Source organism: Lathyrus oleraceus, chromosome 5 (assembly GCF_024323335.1).
Source record: "Lathyrus oleraceus cultivar Zhongwan6 chromosome 5, CAAS_Psat_ZW6_1.0, whole genome shotgun sequence".
Taxonomy (NCBI): domain Eukaryota; kingdom Viridiplantae; phylum Streptophyta; class Magnoliopsida; order Fabales; family Fabaceae; genus Lathyrus; species Lathyrus oleraceus.
In genome coordinates, this window is record NC_066583.1 from 535830177 (window position 1) to 535853638 (window position 23462).

The 23462-nt window shown below is 35.8% G+C and overlaps 1 protein-coding gene across 2 annotated transcripts in view; it reads right to left on the reverse strand.

Annotated features, from left to right (window-relative positions):
* Positions 1-2394: 2394 nt before the first annotated feature.
* The window catches only part of LOC127086171 (uncharacterized), a 57292-nt gene continuing 36224 nt past the window's right edge, over positions 2395-23462 (reverse strand). Inside the window, exons 1-7 of one of the 2 annotated variants that reach the window (XM_051026893.1) lie at positions 7959-8113; positions 4898-4993; positions 4358-4477; positions 4157-4235; positions 3755-3841; positions 3479-3541; positions 2395-2681 (exon numbers count right to left, since the gene is read on the reverse strand). In XM_051026893.1, the coding sequence (XP_050882850.1) occupies positions 2604-2681; positions 3479-3541; positions 3755-3841; positions 4157-4235; positions 4358-4477; positions 4898-4953 (483 nt within the window). In that variant the 5' untranslated portion in view covers positions 4954-4993; positions 7959-8113 and the 3' untranslated portion in view covers positions 2395-2603. Of the gene's footprint in view, positions 2682-3478; positions 3542-3754; positions 3842-4156; positions 4236-4357; positions 4478-4897; positions 4994-7958; positions 8114-23462 lie in introns of those variants that run through there. The other variant, XM_051026894.1, reaches the window with a different exon arrangement.

Sequence of the window (23462 nt, forward strand, 5' to 3'; positions counted from 1 at the left end):
TGGGATGTTGACTTTCAAATTAGGGTTTAGACAAAATGACCTATAATGTTTCTACATAGAAAATGATTTTCCAAGCAAAACTAGCTCTAGGTCTCAACATGAAAGTTGTTTGGAATATCATGTAGAGTAGCTTTTCGCTTGGAATCATTTTCATATGGTGAAAATTGTAGGAGATATGGTCTAGGGAGACCCAATTTTGATCAGATGAATTCATCTGGCCAACCACCATTAACCAACTTGCTATCCTTCAATTCTCTTGACTTTATAGGCTCATGGTAGATCATATATGCATAAGATGATGGATTTTGGAGTGTCCCTTGAGAAATTTGATCAATTGGTGAGATAGCTTGTTGGAGAAGTTACTCAAGATACCCAATCAAACTAGGGTTTCCAAAACAAATCACTTCCAAACTCTTGAAGAAAACTTGATCAATATAACATGTAGGAATCAATGGAACTCATATATGATGCTCATAAACATTCTTGGATCAATTCATGGCTATGCTCCTTGTCATAAGGGTCTCAAACCCTAGATATGAACTTGATAGATCAATGGTGATCATGCCCTACCTACAAAAGAGTTAGGCAAATACAAAGACATATTTTTGGTATTTTGGTTAGTAAAATGATAAAATACAAGTATGATACAATCATATGGTGCTTGGTGATCTCTCCCAAAACAAACCCAATGAAAGAGGGGTAAGGAGGATGCCAAGGTATGATCCCAATGCTAATGCTTATTATGAAATTGCATGAGGGGTCTTAGGATCAAAATTGGGGTCTTATAGTTGTCCCTATTTAAGGACATTCTACCTGAGGAGACGAAGGTTAAAATCTTCATGTCTACTCAGTAGAATGGGCTTAAATAACAACATAGAAACAAATTTTGGTCCCTAAGAGACCTCATGATGCAAATGATATGAATGCAAAAGTAAATTCTTTGTGGGGAAATATTGCCACAAAGGAAAAGAAATCAGAGAGACCGAAAGTCCACAAAAGTATAATGTATTCCGTAAGGAAAACTCACTGGGGAAACAGAGACTCTAAGGGATAAAATGAGTTATGCGCAGGCCAGGCTACGACTTAAAACTACTGAGGGACTCGAGGAATTCCATACCAAAAAAATGAAAAAGACTCAGTCGGGGAACAACAACATCTGCAAGGGGTACGAGTAAGTCAGGATGAAACAAAAGTACTTGAATCATGCAGGAAAAGCGATTTCACTAAGGAAACACGCACTCAACTCGACTGTGGAAGAAATAAACTTCAACACAGGAGGAACAGAAATCTATTATCTACTACCTGTTGCTGGGTAAGGGGATAATAAAGATCTAACAGAGAGGACATCCGTCATCGGTTAGGATGAACATATCAAGGATGACTCGCTGAGAATGGTCAAGAGGGAATATTCATTACCGATTACTGGGTAAGAATAACCTTGCTGAGGAAAACTGTAGAAAATAGGATTTACAACTACCAGCTACTGGGCAAAAAACCAAAGGTGAGAATATTCATCATCGGTTAGGATGAACATATCAAGGATAGACTCAACAGGAAAGAAAATTCGCCATTGGTTAAGATGAACATATCAAGGATAGACTTGCCTGGGACTGTCAAGGAGGATACCCGTCATCGGTTAGGATGAACATATCAAGGATAAACCAACTGAATAAAAAGTAGGAATTACATCTATCGAATACTGGATAAAAGACCATCAAAGAGAAAATTTGTCACCGGTTAAGATGAGCATATCAAGGATAGAGTATGAGAGGGGAGAAAATAGAAATTACATCTATCAGTTACTGGATAGAATACCATCGAAGAGAAAATCCGCCACCGGTTAGAATGAACATATCAAGGATAAACTCTGCGGGAGAAAGTAGGGTTTACAACTACCAATTACTGGGTAGAATACCACAAAGAGAAGGAAACCTGTCATCAGTTAGGATGAACATATCAAGGATTAACTCTCTGGGGAGGAAAATAGGGATTACAACTACCCTTTTACTGGGTAGAATACCAAGGATGAGAATATCTGTCATCGGTTAGGATGAACATATCAAGGATAAACTCAGGCAGGGGAAAGAAAGATATTCGTCACCGGTTAGGGTGAACATATCAAGGATATACTTTCTGGGGAATCAGAAACAAATGAATCCACTAGGAACTCCACTGCTGGGAAAACAGGGATACTCTTGCCAGGTATTGAGCAATAAGTAATAAACTGCAAACTAAGAAGAATATTACCAGTTACGGGTAATAAGCTCTTAGGAGACTCAAAGCATCTATCTAGGTAAGAGCTAGAAAGAAACAGTCAATTAAGACTCAACCCAATGAGGACATAACCTAAAAGCTACATCAATTAACTTTAGTATACAACTTAAACAACCAAAATGAAGGAATGAATAGAACATTTCCATGACTGGACTGAACCAAATTATATTTAAGGGTTGAGACATCAACAAAACAGGTAATTATAATTTGCCATCTACTGGCCTGAAGTTGTAACTTATGATGATATACAATTACAATTTGATAAAATAGGTAGTATAATCTGGTGTGGCTCCTTATTATTTGAAAGATAAAACCTTCCTACTAGAGCCTTACTTCATATCTGATGCCCGGATCCCATAGCGCTTGAAGATTTCTCTAAACCCGTAAACACTGATATCGTAGTTGAACTGCAATTGCACACAAGCAAATGGAAGTATGAGATTATTAAAAATATTCAAAGCCAAAGCCTTTGACATATGTCATAGAAGTTCAAAAATGCTTGATAGGTTTTACAGCCACTTTTACTGGTTACAAAACTTTTAGTTGTGTAGCAGCTATTAAGAGCTTCTCAATTTCAACTATGCCACATAATATTTAAGCAACTCAATATACATTTTGCTCCATTGATATAGTAATCTTTAAGCAATCTTGCAATCTACACTTTTATACTTTCTAATTATTAATTAATTTTGTTTCAAAATGAAATATCAATTTTGAGTAAGAAAATTTATTTTTAAATGATAGGAAATGGTTCCTTGTACATGGAATGGAAGAAATCTTAACTTTAAGGAACCCTCCATGGCAAGTAGACAAATTTCATTGGTAAAAACCTAAATGGCTTCATATCAGGAAACTGTTGGATTTATTAATCCAGCATCACCCTTAAGGATTCGATGGGTTTAACATCCCAACCCATGGCGTTTAGTATGGGCTGGGCGCAGCCCCTTAAGGGCTCTATGCTATAAGAAAATAAAGTTGCGCCCTCATTAACAGCAATTGCTTTTAGCCTAGTGGTTAGCGCTTGATCCAAAAGAAACATGTGTTTAAGTTGATCTTAGTGGTTGATTACTAGATTTAATACCTTGGAAGGGTACATTTTCAGTATTTGATATTTTCTTAAGGGGGATTGTTCAAAATACAAATAATCATGGCCGGTATTACATGCTTTACAATTTTCCTGAAAAGCAGGAGGAGGGATACTTACAGGCATGACTTTCACATTGTATTTAGTAATATTTGGATCAGCTACCCTACCCTGGTTAGCCACCTGTAAAAAGAAACACATGTCTCAAGTAATTACATTTCCATTGAGTCAATGAAAAGATCAACCAATTACTAAAAACCAAATTATTGTCATAGAATTTGTGCTTCTTGGGTTTACTTAAACATGCCATCAGAAGAAAATTTATTATAATTTTATCCTATTAGCAATTTAGGCACCGAGGTTAAGAGGCTTATCAAACAGAAAGGAATACCATACATGTGTTGGACTATGAAATATTTCCATGAATGGGTACTCCTTTTTCTGCCGACTTATACAAAATCCAGGATACTTTGGACACTCAACCTGCAAAGCACAAAAAATTATCATGTCATCATCAATGTGGAATAGAAACGTTGCAGAGTGTGTAGACAATAACAAGCAATAAAGGTACAGAAAAAGGAACACGATAAAAGATAAATTCTACTGTAAACCTAGTGCCTACTTTCCTATTAGTAAACTCCAACTCATTGCAAAGTAATGAGCACGTTTGTGTATGTTTTTGTGACTCTATCAGACTAGACGATTGCAATGCTTCATCGTGAGTAAAAATATACATAGGTATGACTCCCAAGTGCCAACACAAACAAGTAGTAAGAGATCATTAATAAAATAACTTACACGCATAAATTTTACATGTGGATAAAACTCAGAAGCAGCTTCTTCTAATACTTTGTCAAGATGTTCTGTGTAATTCCCCCTGCATTATAGAATAATAAGAAGTCATTCCTAAATTAATTCATTTTATTTCTTTTCTTTTTCATTCACACCTAAATAAGCTTCAGAGTCAGAGTATTCAAGAGATGACTCCAACCGGATCACCTGATAGTAAAAGCAACAACCACGGGAAACCCTTCATGAAGGAGATTGACAAACTCACGCTCGGAGGTGAAATGAACAACCCGTGATGGTCCAAGATCCTTTGGATAACCAGTATAGTACCTAATATTATCAAAACAATTCCAACAAATTGATATTTCCCATTAATAAACAGCATGGGATAAGGTGAATTTCCAAGAATAATGCATTAGGGAATTGTGCAAAGTATCTATCATCTAAATTATATCATGCAAATTGCAAAGTATGCTACCATAGTACGGGTTACTGAACTTTGTCGTTAATATTCAATTATTTGAAATGAGATTCCATAGACTTATCGATATGACTAAACAATTCTTCAATCAAATGACAATAATTAGTTTCTAATATTTAATTAACGAAAAAAATGCCTAGAGAAAAATAAGTATTACAGTACAAAGAATTATTGTAGTTACTACAGAATGATAGAAAATAGAATCAGTAGTAAAGATTAATAAAGCTACAATTCAGAGAAAATGACACCAGTAGTTAACATGGACATACTTGCAAGTTCCCCGAAGATGACCAATCATTCGGTCCAAAAATGACGATTCTTCCATTCCACAGAGTACTTCAATAGGTGAACTGTATATCTAGTACCTGCATCATGAACAAATTTTACTTCTAGGAGTTGATTACGATAATCTCATCTACTCTCTCATACATAGATAATAACCAACTAAACAGCAGGTAAAAATCTCACAATTTACTTTGCATCACTAGCTCAAAATCAAATAACCAATTAAGCAGGCAATAGTTATGACACTGCACTATCAATGTCACTAAAACCTATCTTGGTTCATTTCATCTATGACAAGTGTTTCCTATTCACAAAGTTCGGTTGAAGCATTTTATCAAACAGAAAACAAGCATTACACCATGAGACACAACAGCAGCAAAATCATTCAGTTTTATCAACGGAAACATCTTAACAATGGAAGAATTCAAATCAAAGCTTTGTTACTAATTCATTATCAAGACAAATGAGAAGCACTTGGTTGAACACTTCATGGCAACAAACTAAAACAAATGAGAACTCAAATGGAAATAAGACAAATAAAAGCTTCATTATCATAATGAGGATTGAAACCCACTGTGGGGAAATTAAATTACCCTTAAGCCTTGGAACCGAGCTTCAATGGCGGAGGGAAAACAGAAAAGGAAGAAGAATGGATTATGTGTTTTATGAGAAAAGGAAAGTGGAAAGGAATTGCATACGAGAGTGAACAAGACGATTTTCAATACCCAATACCGGGTTTGTGGTTCGATCGAATTAGTTCGTTTGAACCGGTTTGTTCTATTTTCTCTCGGTTTACTTTGTGATTAGGAGTAGGCATGATTAACGGGTCACGATTTTTAACTCCCCAAATTCAAATTCTAAAATAATCTATATTTTTGTCCCAATTTCATCAAAAATAGAGAATTAAAACTCAAACAAATTGAGGTTGGGTATTTCCGCTCCGACATCATTTATTTAATAAAATTATTTTTTAAAATTAAATTACATTATAAATAATAAAAATAAAATTTCATACATATATTTCAAATATTTTAAATAATAAATACAAATAAAAATATCAAAACATTAACAATATTTAATATTCTAAATTATCAAAACTAAAATAATAAAGTACATAATAAAATAAACAAAGTCGGTTCGAAGACGAGTTCAAGGTGGGTACTAGGGGTGTTCAAATTCAAACCGATCCAAATTTTAAACTGCAAATCGATAAAAAAAAACTGAAAACCGCAAAAAAAAATGAATAATATTGGATGTGTTTGGATGTTATTTTATAAAAATTACTCGGTTCAGATCAGATTTATGATTGATTTTTTAAAACCGATCTAAACCAAATTGAACCGCATGTATATATTTTTATACTTATTTGTTTTTTATTAGTATGATATATTGTGTTAATTTATTTTTAAATGATATTTATTTTTTCATAAATATAGTTTATGTTATATATTATATAAAATTTATTATTTATTAGTATTTTTATAATATTAATAAATAAAAAATTTGTAATTTGGATATCTAAAAACGGATCTAAATCAAACCGCGTGAAATTTGATCGAATCGGATCGAATTTTTTAAACTTATCATCCAAAACTGAACTGGAACATGTTTTTTAAATTACGGGTAAAGTATTTTTCTCTCCTAGGGTAACAACAATTTGTACGGGTAAATATGTAAAAGTTACACAAATTTTTGACAAATATATTACTGCATCTACTTTCCTTAATACATGTAAACTTTGTTGGAGGGTCTTATAATAAGGGGCGCAGGGACTAGTTAAATAAAATTAATATTTCAAATTTGAGGAGAATCAACGTGTTTGTCTTCCAAATTTTTAACTTCCAAAAAGATATTGAGCATCAACAAAAGGTGAGAATTACTTGTAACTTTCGATGAAATCAATGTGCCAACTAGCATCGAAGAGAGAGGCGGTCCACTCAATAAATTAAAATAATCAGCAATCACTAGTTTTCATTTGATTTAAGTTTCCACGTCATTCTTAAACACAATACTAGTTGACAATTTTTCATATAACACAGGAGAGAAACAACGAAAAAGAGATAGGAAGAAAAAAGAAGACTGCTACATAAGTACACCTTTGGTGGTGCAAGTGCAAAAAGTACAAGTTATTTTTCATATCATCCATAAGTTTCCTTCACAATATACCCATCCTTTTCCATACCGAAAATATCATTGTTCTTTAATCTCCCTAGCATTTGGGCCCTTAAGTTAACATAGTCCTTGCACATGATCCCATCCCCTACTCTAAAAATAACTTCCTGTTCACGTAAATGAGCATGTGAGAGCAGGTATTGGGTTGTTTTGGTTGGTAAGTAGCAGCAAAAGGGAGGGAGTGAAGGGGGAGAAATTGGGAAGAGAATGGGAGTGGGTGGGAGGAACCAGGGAAATCTATTTTTTCTACTGTTTCTGTGCAAGCCTACCACAATTATTGATATCACACTGATAGAAGTGGTAGAACATCAGTGATAACATTGGTATTCAGCTACTCTAGTCCAGTTCTATCATATTAATTACCAATTTGGTTTCACTGACAGAAAAAGATATCATTGTATTTTAAATTTCAACCATTCCAACTCCTATTACACTACCGAAATTGGGCGTGAGTGAACCCTATCTTATAAAGTGCTACTATTATGAATTGTCCACACAACAAGGAATTTGGGCAAACTACTCACATTCAACAACTCACATTCTTCCAAAATCGTAATAATCAATGTACCCCACTTGAAAAAATTAGGGTTTTTCAGCAACTAGTTCAGAAAAATAAAATCATCGATTTGAAACGCATGGTATAGTGTGTTGTAAAGTAACGAAATCAAAATAGTCTCCCATAAAACCCTAATTAAGTAATATAAATCCTGCAAGAGAAAATTTCGAAATCCTAAGTGAAATTCGAATCTTGCGCATGTCGAAGAAAAATAAATCACAACAAAATCAAAGAAGGAATAAAGTAAGGAAGAATTTAAAGAGTAAAATAGCATGAGAATTGAAAAGAAGCTAAGTTAATGAGAGAGAGATAAAAACCTGAGAGAAAGAGAAAGATGCGTGCGGAGGTGTAAGCAGCTGGTGCCGGGAGATGATGGTAGTGATAAGCGGAGTGCGGGTCGGGTAATATCCACTTTTTATTTTGTTTTTAATCAAAGCTAATAATATCCAAACTTACCAGGTAAATACTACTACTTTTTTTCACCTTATATGCACAACTTTCAACTGAAACGGACTTTAATATTAAAATATTTAAATTTCTTTTACAAAATTTTATATTATAAAATTAAGAATAAAAATAATAAATTTCCGAATCTTAGTTCAACTTAGAAAAAATTGATATTGGTGAATTGGAAGTCATTATATCAAAGTTTAAACTCTAATATCCACTATTGTGTTTGAGTTTTATTTTTGAGAGATTATTATAATTTCCTCTAAAAACAAAAATAATAAAAATTAAATTGATAACCACAATTAGTTAATCATCTTTTAGAGATGTTTGATTTTTACTAGAATGTCCACCCGTGCAAGCACGGGTATATTAAAAATAAAACTACATTATTTTATAATTTATTGATATTTAATTTTTTTTACATATAAAATTATTTTGTAGGTCATTTAATTTATTTTTGTAATTAAATTATTAATTTTTTAATGTGAAAGACAATCAATTAAAAAAATTACTTTTTAGTCTATAATATGTGAGATTAAATTACACATATTTATATTTTAAGAAATTATCTCAATTTTTATTTTAAGAAATCATAAAATTTAAACATTTATTTTATATATGAGATTTATTTATTCATTATATTAATGCTAAATATAAATTAGTTTAGTTACTTTTTTTATCAGTGGTTATTTTTATATTATTTTTTTAAAATATATTTTCTCACCACGCCAACCTTAACTACCACTTTTTATATTATATAAGTTTTAGTTAATAAACTGATTTTGTTATATTTTTTATTAATTACTATTTTCTATTTTCTTTTTAGATTTTCTTTCCATCACAGCAACCTTTGATCTCTTTTTTTTTTAATTATAACTTTGTGGATATTATATTTATACAAAATAATTAATTAATATATTATAAACTTACAATTTTACTAAAGTATATTGTCATTTTATTAATATAATATTAAATTTAATTTGACATAACTTTTATTTTCACCCTAATCAATAATAAATAATTCATTAAAAAATATCTTAATTTTGATTTGTTTTATAAATTTATATTTATTTTATCATTTTATTAATTCAAAGAAAGATAGAGATGCACATCATTGTCTAAAATTTAGACTACTCAACAAAATAATTAATACTTTTGTTTTATGAATTTTTTTTTAAAATAATCATTTTTTTTTTAAAAAATTGAAAATAACCAATTATTCAAAAAAATTACCAAAATAATCGGGTTTTGAAGAGGATGCGCCAGATGAATTGACGCATCCCCAATGCACGAAGAGGAGACGCCAATAGCATTGGCACATGTATTGGGCTCCTCATGAGGAGGCGCCAATGCTAGTGGCGCTTGCATTGGGCCCTCATGAAGAGGCGCCAATGCTAGTGGCGCCTATGTGTGTTTGGTTGTGTGGGCGCCAATTCATCTGACGCCTATGTGTGTTTGGTTGTGTGGACGTCAATCCCTCAGGCACCCACGTGTTTTGTACAATTGATGTTCCGTCTCTATAAATACCACGGCTTGGATACAATATTTTTCACTCAAACTCATCTTCTAATACCATGATTTGTCTAGTTCAACCACCATCAATTTCAATTTTCTCTGTTTCAACAATGTCTGCATATATTCAGAAACGAAATGCTAATGTAATATTTTCCGTCGTTGCGGCTCTGATACAGATTCGACTTTGGAACACATATACGTTTGAACGTCTTAATCGGACGTTGTACAGTTGGTTAGAGGGAGAAATTTGAGAGGGTGAACGGATTAGAAGAATACAATGGCTTGTGTCCACGTTCAACCAAAACGGAGAAGTGTGCGAATGGGTGGATATTAAGACCGACTAAGACGCTCATAGGATGATGCATTACATGTTCAAAATTGTTTTAATGGTTGTAATTGCATAGTTCTTGTATTGTATTTGTTATAATTAATTGTGTTACTGTTTATGTAATGGTACTTTCATCACAGACGTCTAATATGAAATAAATTTAGTTTTTCATATATTGCAATAGAGGTACATGTAAATTTATCTGGTTGTGCTCGTTCCAACACTAGGACAGTTATTACGATTGTGACCTGGCTGACGGCATGAACTACATAGTCTAACCATTTTGTTCGCCGTATCCATTTTGGTTCAAATCCGGGTGCTGTTTGGGCGACCATTTTTCTTCCTTCGCATAACTTCGTTGTGCCAGACGATGTCCCCTTGATATTCTGGCCAATAATCCTCTTTTGCCACTACGAAAAAACTAATTTTATAAACATTTGAAAGGGTAGCGACTTTGTAAACTTCAGATAGCAAGTAAGATGGATCCCTTCGAACCTTTGAGCATGCCGCAATGACATGGGAACAGGGGGTACGAAAGGCTTGGAACTTTCCGCAGTCGCACCAACCTCTATATGTTCGACTCTATATTGTCCCATCGGCATGCCCTCATTGTGATCCATGGACGGCAACACTAAACCAACCTTTAGTTCGGTCAAATACTGTAACCACGTGTGTGTTTGCTTTGACAGCTTCGTGTCTGATGAATTACATTGAAGCATCACTGAACAACTGCCCAAATTGCAACACTGAACTCCATTTTGAGCGTCTGGTTCCAAACAACGCCCCTAGCCTGAAATATGTAATCTGCACCAAAGCGTTTATTGGTAGGTTACAAATGCCTTTGAAGACAAAGTTCATTGATTCCACAAGATTTATTGTCATGTGGCCCCAACGCTGACCGTTGTCGTATGCCCTAGTCCACTTCTCCAATGGAATACTATCGATCCACCGTACCGCATCTTCGTTTGACAATCTTATTTCCTCGCGGTAGTGTTTGAAAGAAGGTTTTGATAATGCGTAACATGCATTGACAACCTTCTTCCGCAACGTCTTATCTTTGATTTCCGGCATGAAATTCTGAGTAATATGTCTAATACATAACACATGCGTCGAAGGAGGATTTTGCCAGTCATTGTCAATGTTATTATATGCACTGATGATTGAAGGGTGTCTGTCGGAGATCAAACACAAGTTAGGCTGAGGTGCAACGTGCAATCGGAGATTTCTTAGGAAAAAACTCCATCCCTCGGTAGTCTCCCCTTCAACTAGGGCAAAGGCGATTGGAAAAATATTGATGTTCTCATCTTATGCCACTGCCATCAGTAATGTTCCTTTGTATTTTCCGTACAATCATGTACCATCAATTTGTATAATTGGTTTACAAAAAGAAAAACCTATGATACATGGTTCATACGCCCAGAATAGACGGTGAAATATTCTATTTCCAACAGCACACGTGCAATCTGGTGTATAGGCGGGCAATGTTTCCATCTTGACAATTGTCCCGGGAGCATATTGTTTTAGAGCCAACAGGTATTTTGGAAGTTGTTTGTAAGACTCCTCCCAATTGCCAAACACTTTTTTAACAACTTTTGTCCTAGCTATCCATGCCTTCCTATATGATGGAGTGTACTCGTACTATGCCCTAATATGCGAGATTATTGTACTCACCTTTAACGAAGGATTGTCGCCAATGACAGACAATATTTCATCACATGTTAGCTGAGAGCTTAATTTACGATGATCCTGCATTGGATTTGTCAGCATGCATGTGTGATTTGGACCCATTGATCCAATCTCCCAAGACTCGCTCCTCTTCCGGTACGAAGCTGACAACCTAAGAAGGCAGTGCTCATTCGGATAATAAACTTTATACCTCGATGCGTCAGTTCTGTTAACTCTGAAATCAACTGATAGTTGCATGTGGAATTTCTTAATGGCTTTTACACATTCCTCTTTTATGCGAAATGTGTCTCCTTGTTTCAAAGATCCTTGCATCTGCACGTAAGGATTGTACCATACATCTGCTGAAGGTTCATCTGAACCCAAATTCAACCTTATCATGTGTTGGTGTGGGTCGTATACATGACTTGCTGGTATTGGCTCCTCTTCCTCTTCAGCATTCACCATCGAATCAACCATGATCTTAGCTTCTTCTTCTTCGTCATCTGGAACATTCACCTCAGCTTGTTCGTCATCAATCTCACAAAACACTTGTGACTGATCAATGTACTGAGACACCTGTTATTGATGTGGTAATATATACAACTCTATATCGTTGTAACTGGATTGTTCGTGACTAACAAACATATGTTGAACATCATCATCTCGAATCTTCTTCTGATAAAATTTTACCTGGTTTTCTACAAACCAAATCGGATTTTTATAGATGATTTGGCCCACTAGGAAGGGCGCCCCTTCCCATTGCCCTACACTAAGGCGACAAGAGGAAGGGCGCATTTTCCTTGCATGTGAAGAATCACATGTAGGCGCCAAGAGGAAGGGCGCCTCTTCCCTTGCATGTGGTTTCTTCACATGCGCCTAGAAGAGATTCCTCACATGCTTTCTGAAGTTTGTCATTCCCTTGTCGTAGCCCCCCACCAATGACCACCCAAACATCCCATCAACAGAACATCCAACCATTGTTTAACTATAGTACGCCTCAGGAACCATTGCTTCGTTTCCAAAACGACTCAATGGCCCAATTTGGGCAACTATATCGTCCCCAATTCACCCAACCCCAATGCCCTAACTACGATGACATGGGCACCGAACTCCATTACGGAAGCGTCGTTGGCCAGAGCCCCTCCGAATATTGGGAGTAAATGATGACACATCTGTCAAATATCGCTGGAACTTCCGTTGGACCTTCCAACCAGCCATCGCTCGATCAGGTCAGCATACAAAGACCCCAAACACCTCAAGAAATCGTGGGAGACCTCGGAGACAAACTAACGCACCGGGATGTGGAACAGGGGGACGTTATAATCGGGCCGGTCATTAATTTATTGTTAGTCCAATGTAACCAATTATTACATCTTCAATGATTTTTTTTCATTACTATTTATTATTTATTAAATAATACGAATTAAATATTAATAATTAAAAAAATTTAAAAAAATTTAAAAAAATTTAAAAAGAATAGGAGGGGGTGTATGCGCCAGATGAATTGGCGCATACACCAACCAAATGCACATAGGCGCCACTAGCATTGGCGCCTCCTCATGAGGAGCCCAATGCATGCGCCAATTCTATTGGCGCCTCCTCTTCATGCATTGGGGATGAGCCAATTCATCTGGCGCATCCTCTTCAAAACCCGGTTATTTTGGTAATTTTTTTGAATAATTGGTTATTTTCGATTTTTTTTAAATGGTTATTTTGAAAAAAAATCTTTGTTTTATATTGTTTTCAACAAAATAATTAATACTTTTTGTTTTATATTTTTTTTTAATCAAGAATAAATTTTTGATTAATTCAATAAAACAAGAGAAACAAAAGCGATCCAAGGCGGATCCAACTCAAAAACATCCATCAGACAAAAGAGACCTAAAGCACTAGCTTAGCTACGTAAGATCGCAATTTCCTATTTTCCCAACCTCTATAAACTATAGTGTCTATAATGGTATCATAAGTTTTATGTGCATTTACATTATTTCTAAATCACTTATCACTCCTATACCTCCATAACTCGTATATGCTTTCCGTTGTTGCAAGTTTGAGGATTTTCGCACACGCCCCTTTACCTTTAGTTTTATGAATAATCCATTTCATTTCTTGCATCCATCCACTAGGAATGTGTTGGATTTGTAACCACTCAAGCACCTTCATCCAAATATCTTTAGTTCCCACACAATCAAACATCAAATGGGATTGAGTCTCTTCCTCTAAACAAAAACAACATTGGGGTTGTCAACCATCCCAAAGCGATACAACCTTGATTTTGTAGCAAGGCGCTCATTACATGGCAACCATAGGTTGGTTTTCGCCCTTGGTCGCGCTAAGTTTCCATAGAACAACGATTTCCAAGGAACTTGTGGCACATCTCTTAGCAATTCCTTGTAAATCTTACTCATTTTGAATTTGTCCTGGTGCAGCATATCCCCCCACCAACTTCTGCCTCTAACACAGTCCCTTTGGTTCAAAACTGCTTTCGCAATCCATGAAGCATTTGTCGTCACTTTAATATCCATGATGTTATGATTTTTAATATAATACGTGTGAATCCACCGTTCTCATAAACTGTCAGCTTTGTCACTGAGATTCCATAGGAGTTTGAGCAGAGTTATCGTATTCCATATATCAAGGTTAATTATATTCAGTCCTCCATTCTTTTTAGGCATACTAACCGTGCTCCATGCAACCGGGCTTTTGTGGTTGTTCCCTGTTTTACCAGTCCACAAGAATACGCGACACGCAACATTAATTTTGTGAATCACACACTTTGGGATCGACAAACATTGCATCCAATAGTTTGTTAGTGCAAAGGTCACCCTTTTACGAGTAGTAACCTGCATGCGTAAGACAACAACTTCGAGCTCCAACGGTTGATTTTACCCATGATTTTATCAATTAAGTTGTCATAAGCCTGAGCACTCAAACGTTTGTTGGACATAGGAATCCCGAGATAGCGGAAAGGAAGATTTTCTTCAGCAAAACCAGTAAGATTCTTTAAATCTTCCCTACCTGTTTGGTCCACACCCCCAAAGAAGATACAATAGTTATGTGGAATCCGTAAGGCTGATGATGACTGCATATAATGTGTTCTCTCTCTCAACAGGGCTGAAGTCAGAATTGTTGTCTTACGCAGGCAGGTTACTACTCGTAAAAAGCGTGACCTTTGCATTAACAAACTACTGGATGCAATGTTTGCCGATCCCAAAGTGTGTGGTTCACAAAATTAATGTTGTGTGTCGCGTATTCTTGTGGACTGGTAAAACAGGGGAACAACCGCAAAAGCCCGGTTGCATAGAGCACGGTTAGTATGCCTAAAAAGAATGGAGGACTGAATATAATTAACCTTGATATATGGAATACGGTAACTCTGCTGAAACTCCTATGGAATCTCAGTGACAAAGCTGACAGTTTATGGGAACGGTGGATACACACGTAAATTATGTTAAAAATCATAACATCATGGATATAATTGTTGCATATAATGTGTTCACTAATAATATATAAGTGTAATTTATTGCAAAATTTATTTGTTAAGTGAAAATTGATGAATCTCAATCTATTTAAAAATTAAACATAATAAAATTATAATTTAGTCATCAAAAATAAATTTGTATTATTTTTAGAAATGACATAAATTTATTTAAAAAAATAGATAATAAAATTAATTATATCCAAATTATCATAAAATATAAGAAGAAACAATTTTAATAATAATTACTCTAATTTAAATAGTCATATAACTATTAAGGTAAAATAAATATAAATTATATAAATATCCATACTATAATAACAAAAATTATATAAATTAGTTATTATTAAGGTAAAATAAGTATAAAATATACAAAATTAAAATATAATTACAAACTTCTAAACTTATATAATAACAAAAATAAATTAAATATTTAAATGACTTATGAATCATTATAATATCATTAATATTCTCAATCATAACAAAAATCTAGTAGAACATGAGACAAAGGAAACTTAAAAATTGTTTATAGCTAATTTATATGTGAAATTGAAACCAAAAGCAAACTTCGCTCCTACTAAACCATAACGTAGTTGTCACACCCCGATTTTGACCCTGATATTCAGATCATTATTTCATTCATTATTTGCTACTCATGATTTTGTTCCTCTACTATGGTACTCCTTTTTCATGAGCATCAAGTGGTCTCCTTTTCTGTTATGGGTGCACCTTGTTGTGTTGTGCGCATTCAAGGCGAGGTTCTACCGTCAACATATTTAGATGCATAGGCGCATTCCGCGTCGGTGGTAATCAAGGAATTCGAGGATTATTGTGTTTGGATTAGAGTATGTGGTCAAAAATATTAGTCATGAAAAGCTTTGATGGACATTGTTTGATTCAAGGAGATTCCAGTGGTTTACCATGTTTTAAGGGGGAGTCATTATCATGTGAGTTTTTTAAGAGGGACCGAGCCTGGTTATCGTCGGAATCAAGCTAGTGGCCGAAGGTCATCGTTCATTTGCATGGATTTTAATAGATAATTCAGTGGTAACACAGATGAAATCTCTTCTCATTTGACTAATGGGTCTTTAAACTTAGATGGACACAGTGGAAAATATTAAAGCAAACGACATCTTGGGATGTCCAACGTTGGTTCCTATTTGGGAACTCTGTGGAAAACTTGTAACTCAACATTCATGCTCCGAGTATACAAGCTTGACATGGGCATTTTCTCTTCCTACCAACCCCATCATCTATGTAGCTCCACAAGCAGACTCAGAGCTTCTATGTCAATTCCTGATCAAACTCATTTCGAAGACCATGACACTGTTCGTTTGTTTTGTTCCAACGCCCTCAAAATCTCAGCCGAAAAGGGTTATCTTCCTGAAGGAAAACAGTTACATGCCCGTTTAATAAAGTTTGGATTTTGTCATGTTCTTTCCTTGCAAAATCAGATTTTGAGTGTTTATCTTAAATGTAAAGAAACTGAAGATGCAGAGAAGCTGTTTGATGGATTGCCTGTGAGAAATGTTGTGTCGTGGAATATTATGATTCGCGGTATTGTTGGATCATGCGACAATGAAAATGAATTGGATCGTAAGCAGCTGTGTTTTTCTTATTTTAAAAGGATGTTGTTGGAAATGGTGGTTCCTGATTATATAACTTTAAATGGTTTGATTTGTTCTTGTGCTCGGTTTTATGATGCTGAGATGGGAATTCAGTTGCACTGTTTTACAGCCTGATCTAGTTACTTGGACTTCATTGATATGTGCATATGCATTCCACGGACTAGCCAAAGAAGCTACTGAGATGTTTGAGAAGATGCTATCTCGTGGCATAATACCGGATAAAATCGCTTTTCTCGGCGTTCTCACTGCTTGTGCTCATCGCGGGCTTGTGACAAAGGGCCTACACATTTCTGAATGTTGCCACAAATTCATCAGTAAATGGCCATGGCAGAAGAAGCTGGTCGAGATTAGCAAGGTTGCATATCATTCACATCAGCCTGCAAGAAAGTACAAATCAACCCAAGTTAGCTTGTAACCATGTTCATTGCTTGGTACCACACTAAAATAGCAAGCCAGTAGGTTACATATCTAGTAAGGCATCAAAACAGCTCATGTCACACATGTAATGCCAAGTCATGAAATCAACCAAAAGCATTGGCCTTAGACCTGCAAGCAATCCAGTCAAGACCATAACATCTTTGCAAGGCCATATAGCAGGAAGTTGGGAGTAATTTGCAGATGTCCTTGGACCAAGCATCTAACCAAACCCTGGAAATGCATGCCCTGCTACTGTAGTGATCCATCATGTCATAACAATCCTGCATCAACATGAGCCTACCACCAAACAGCAGCAACAGCCTGCAAAACCAATTGATACATTGCCATAAACCTCAAACAGAAACAAGGAAATGATGCACCATCATATTCCATCATCCAAAGGCATGAGCTAATGGATAAATCTCACCTTTATCAAGACTTTTGCTTCTGGAATTCTTGTTCCCAAAGGATATATATGGCCAATAGATGCTGCTGGTTATTTGCAACCACATACCACTTTGGTTTCAGATGCACATAAAGCGGGGCTTGAAGTTGATGCATCAGATTTTGCAAATGATTTTGTATCAAGCTTTAATTACAGCTATGATCCTCTTGCTGAGTACCTCTAATTCATTGATAACGGTGATTTCTCCGTGGATGGTGTGCTGACTGATTTTCCCATAACTCCATCAGAAGCAATTGATTGCTTTGCCCGCCTAGGCACAAATGCTACGAGAAGAGATAAAACCTTGATTATCTCAAAATTTGGAGCAAGTGGAGATTATCCAGCTTGTACCAACTTAGTGTATAACAATGCCATATCAGATGGTGCGGACGTTCTTGACTGTCCTGTTCAAATTTCAAAGGACGGAATACCATTCTGCTTAAGCTCCATTGATCTTCTAGATAGTACCACAGTTGCTCAAACAAGCTTCATTGATTTGGTCACGAGTATCCCTAAGATCAAATCTGGCTGTGGCATATTTACGTTCAAATTGACATGGGCTGATATAAAAGACCTATGACAAACCCATGAAAATATCTGCACTGAAATTGGAGAAAGCTCAAAGGTCAGGTTCCTTTCTACAGCCCAAGGATGATCCTGATAGTGAAATCTCCAAAGTAGTTCGAGCTATAAGGAAGAAGTTGCAGCAGATTGAGATGCTCGAAACTAAGCAGTCTAAAGGACATATTCTCGATGACCAACAGATGGCAAAACTTCAATCTAAGTCAGCACTTGAGAGCTCACTTTCAGAGCTAGGCATTCCTGTCGAGACCTCACAGAATAAAGAGTCATCTTCTACACAACCAGAAGGGAAAGGTAGTAAGAAGGGTAAATCATCCAAAAAACAAAGGAGAAAAAGTAGCAACAAATCCAAGCAAAGCCAAGGCCACGTGAAAAGAACCGTGTTTGAGCTCCTCATGTTTTCATTTTTTTACTGCAGTAACAAAACACAAAGCAATTGGCAAGTCAGTTGAAAATCCAGAAAATTCCCAAATTGGAATAGAAACAAAATTCAAAGAAAAGTATGAGTCCATATTACCGTTTTTCGAACCTAGCATCAAAGAGGTCAATCCAATTTCTGAACATCCAAAGTGCTTTGCAGAATTACTCTTCTGGAATACCAAAGACACCAATTGAAACCCTAATTTGTAAAGCATAAATAGAGAACGAATCAGTAAGGGGGAGGAATTAACAACAAAAAAACACTGGAGGCGGAATTGAAACTTAAAAGCAAAACAAAAACCCTAAATCCCAGAAATCAAAGTAAAAGGCCAGTATTGGAAGAGAGGAGATAGATTCAAGCTCACCTGATTCATTGTCGACGCCAAAGGTGAGATTCCCGCTTGACTTCTCTTTTTAAAACCATGGGTTTGCACTCTCTCTGGTTAACAAGGTTGAGCGATGGGTAAGCGAAGGGTAAGCGACGAGAGCGATTGAGAGAGATGCTGAGGGTAAGCGATGAGAGCGATTGAGAGAGATGCTGAGGGTAAGCGACGAGAGCGATTGAGAGAGATTTCTTCGAGTTTGGGAGCGAGTTTGTGAGAGGAGAGAGCGAGCTTGCCGAGAGCGTGAGATGGGGAGAGAACGAGTTTGTTACTATTCTGTAACACCTCAAAATTTGCCCTCCTCTCTTGGGACTAGCTTAACATATTACATATCATTTTTTAGGTCATTAGGCATTGCATATTGCATATCATGTGGTTACATGGTGCAAGCCATTCTCCCAAGTCTTGATCAGAAGATGGAGAGGTTATGTGCAAGCTAGGGTTTCATTGGACTGGTCATTAATCATCTGAGGATGTGGAGGTCCAAATTAGGGTTTTGTGGTTCTCAAAGGGGATTGGTCTTCATCTTGATTGAAATGATTCATCATCATCATCATGGTTTGTCATCATCAAGTGTTGGAGCAGACACCTTGAGATTAGGGTTTTGACCACTGGTCAACCCTAATCAGTTGCATTGGGCCAATCAGGGCATAGCAAGGAGATGGGGTCTATGATGGATATGGGGATCATTTCATGATTGTATTGAGCTTATGGAGGTTAGGGTTTCATCCTTGAGCCATTTTATCAGAAGATTGGGGCTCAGATTGATCAGTGCATTGCCAGGTTCATCTATCAACTGAAAAAGTCAACTGTGCTTGATTTTATGGATTTGGAGGTGGGAGTGAGTTGGATATACTTCATTCATGTTGGAACAAGTGTTATTTGATCTTTCAAAGCTCAAGAATGGAGAAAATAAAGTCAGAACAAAAATTGCCAAAAATAGAAAGTGACTTGTAATGGAAGTTTCCAAAAATGGAAAGTTTTTGACCACAAAATTACATGTCCAAGGAAGCTTCAAATGAAAATTTGTCCAACATGAAAGTTGTAGATCTTGATCTCACCTTTCCAAAAAGTCCAAGAACTTGAAATTCCCATGTATGGTTGACAAGTTATGGTCCATTCAATTTCAAAAATGACCCATAATCAAAGTGGCATAACTTTCACATGGAGTGTCCAAAATGAGTGATCTTTTTATGAGCAAACTCCATTTAACATGTACTTTCATGGTGCATAATTGGAATTTATCAAAAATGGTCAATGCAAAAGGTCAATTTTCAAGTGCACAATTAAAAAGTCAAGGGCAAAATGGTCCAAGTTGAGAAATAATGGGAATTTTGGAATGGGAGTTTTTGCAACACATCACAAATACCAAATGTGACTTGTTTCAACTGTCATAAGTGTTCAAGGTTCAATATTTGGCAAGGCTACTTTTGAACATTCACTTAAAATGCATTTTTTTAGCATAGCATATGGAAAATGAGAAATACAATGCCAATTGCTATGAAACCAAAGCCAACACATCACAAATGATATTTGGAAGATGTCTGAGCTGTCATACAGCTGTCATGAGCCCTTATGTGAAATACCAATTTTGCCCTTGCATTGAAAATTCCACATTAAGCTAATCAAGTGCATTTTTGGTTAATTGGTGATTAGAAGGTGATTAAGCAAGAGTATAAAGCTTTAATTGTAACTGAATTTGGATCATAATCACAATTCACAAAAGCTTGTAACTGTTTTTCCCTCCAAAAGTGAAAATTCATCAAGAACCTTCATCAACCAAATTCATTGAAACTTCATCAATTCTTCATCATTTCACGAAATTCTTGTTGCTTCACCTTCCTTGGATCAAGATCTCCATCTGTTTTGACTTCTCCATTGCCAAAAGCTTCCAAATCGCAGCTGTCCAAAGTATGTGCATCAATGGCATTTGAAGATTTCTTTCACTTGGATCAACTTTGAGCTTAGCTACGAGTTCCAATCAACTTCCTAAGCCTTCTCCTTGATCTGTTTTGGACTTTGGCATCAAGAAACACGCAAATTCATCACTGCTCTATTCAAGGTACCAAAATTCGAACATCATTATTCTTTGAATTGAGATGTGCTTTTTGAAGTTCATTCATCATAGATCATTATGCCATGCTTGGTTTGTGAATTGATTGACTATAGAGAGAGTCATCTTGATTTTTAGTTTGATATATGTTTATGTTTTTGCCCGATCCCGATTACACAGTAGGAATTAGGTTAAATAGGTTACATATTTGAAATCCTGGTGTTCAGACGGTTTGATCGGTTATCCATTTGCCAATTTTAGTGAAAATTTGATGTTCATGTTTTTCTGCACTTTTCTGGAAAAAGTTGATGAAGAACGATGAAGAAAGCTGTGTTTGATCCATTTCCTTGCAATGCCAATTTGAATTTCTGTTTGGCGCGCGTATTAGCCAATGAGAATATTTCATGGCCGTGTCTCAAAACGGCGTCGTTTCGCTTGGATGTTTAAAAATTACAACCGTGCCATTGTGACATTAAATTATATATTATTTCATTTTTATTTTCTTTTGTTATTTCATTTAATTGCTTGAACTTAGAAAATTCCTATAGGATTCATTTTTTATCCAAATTGAGTGCAATTTTTTGCATTATTCTCATGAGAATGTGTAGAATTTAATGATATTTTTTGTGAATTCTTTTCATGTATGGAAAAATAATGAGCCTAGGGTTTGTAGAATGTGTCACATTTTTGTACACTTTGTCATTTTTAACATGAAATGCTCATACCTTGTAAAGAAATGGATGAAAATTTTTGTGCTTATTCTAGACATGTTGATGGTGATTTCCATGTAAAGTTTATGATTTTTGGATACTTGGTGATGGAGATATGATTTTTTGAATAGAGGTGTGACAATTTGTGTCACACCAAGCTAGGTCAACTTTCTGATTTTATTTGCATGGCCTAGGATTGTTTGATTGAGTGGAAATTTTGCATGAATGATCATTGATGTGTCAAGATAACATGTGATTTTTTCTGGAATTTTTGATGGAGTTTTCAATTTGATTGATAATTTTCTTCACTGTATGCTCATTTGGTAACATTGTGTGACACATGTTTGTATATCTTTTGTGAAATTCTCATATGGTACTGGATGAAGATGAAATTGGATATGTGTATTGTAGACACATTGTAGGACATTATGCTTTTGATCCCATTCATTTCTAATGTGTTGTCACTGTTTTATGAATTATTGAAGTGGATGCTTGTGTTGATGCCTTGAATTGGCTTGAATAATTGTGTCTGGATTTCTTGATTTTCATTGGCCTATTTCCTTTTGTCCAATTGAGCTGAAAATTGACATGCTACTTCTTGATTGTGTCCTGTTTAGGTGTGAATTATTTGAGGATTTTTGGAATTGTTTTGGTATGCCTTTGATTGAAGTCATTCTGTTTGGACTTTTGGTGTTGTATTTGACCTAGTTTGTGGTATATTGTGCATAAATTGATATTGGTGAATGATATGAGCATGAGACCAATTGCATTTGCTTTTGAATTGTTTTAATGTGATTTTGGATTGGTTTTTCTTGCTGTTTAGAATTTTTTATCACCTTTTGGACCCTAGGCTTGGCCTAGTGGTCTAGTTTCTCACATTTGGTTTGGATTTTCAGGATGAAATGCACAATGCTTAAGGAGATTGCTTCAAGGAAATTTGAATTGAGTTTGGTTGATGTTGTCCACTAACATTATTTTGTGTTGTAGGATTGGAAGCTTGAGCTTGGGCTTATAGCTTGTACTTGTGTGCATTTGACTTGTGTTGTCTGTATAGATTAACATTTGTTGTTTACTGTTGATTTGTCTGAGTACTGATGATACTTGATTGATTTCAGGTACATTTAGTCGCTTACAGTTCTTTAAGAACTTGCTTGCTGCTGCTTGGTTTTTAAACCAGTTGAGGTAGACTCTCTATACTTCATGTAGTCTGGAAGACCTGGCCTGTTACTTGGCCAGGCAACTGTTTGAAGTCCTCCTTAAGAGGCGATGTTTGTGGTTGTTTACATTTGTGCCAAGCAGGTAAAGACCTCTATGAGGCAATTGGTGGATCATAGGGATATGCAATCTATCCCCCGCTATTCTGTGAGTCGTCCCTCTGCTCACACCATTGTGTTGATGCATTGGGATACAAACCCAAGATCTTGTGTTGTTGCACGATCGAGTCAGAGTCTTGAGCGTAGAAGGGTCTCTCCATTCTGGACCCACGCTCTTTTGTCTAAAGCTCTCCCTGGTCAGGGATAAGAGCTGTGAAGTCTAATCTTCACTCACCTTTCATCTGCTTCACCTTAGCCTCGCAATGACAAGGTTAAGAGCGAATACTACCCATGTACAGATGACTTGCTTCGGCAGTCAAACCCATTGTTTGAGCCTCACTTGATTGGCTATAGTGTGTGCTTTGTGAATATTTGTTTACTCTGTTTGCTTGTATGCTTGTATGCTTGCTTTCTTCCTGGATAGGATTAGATTG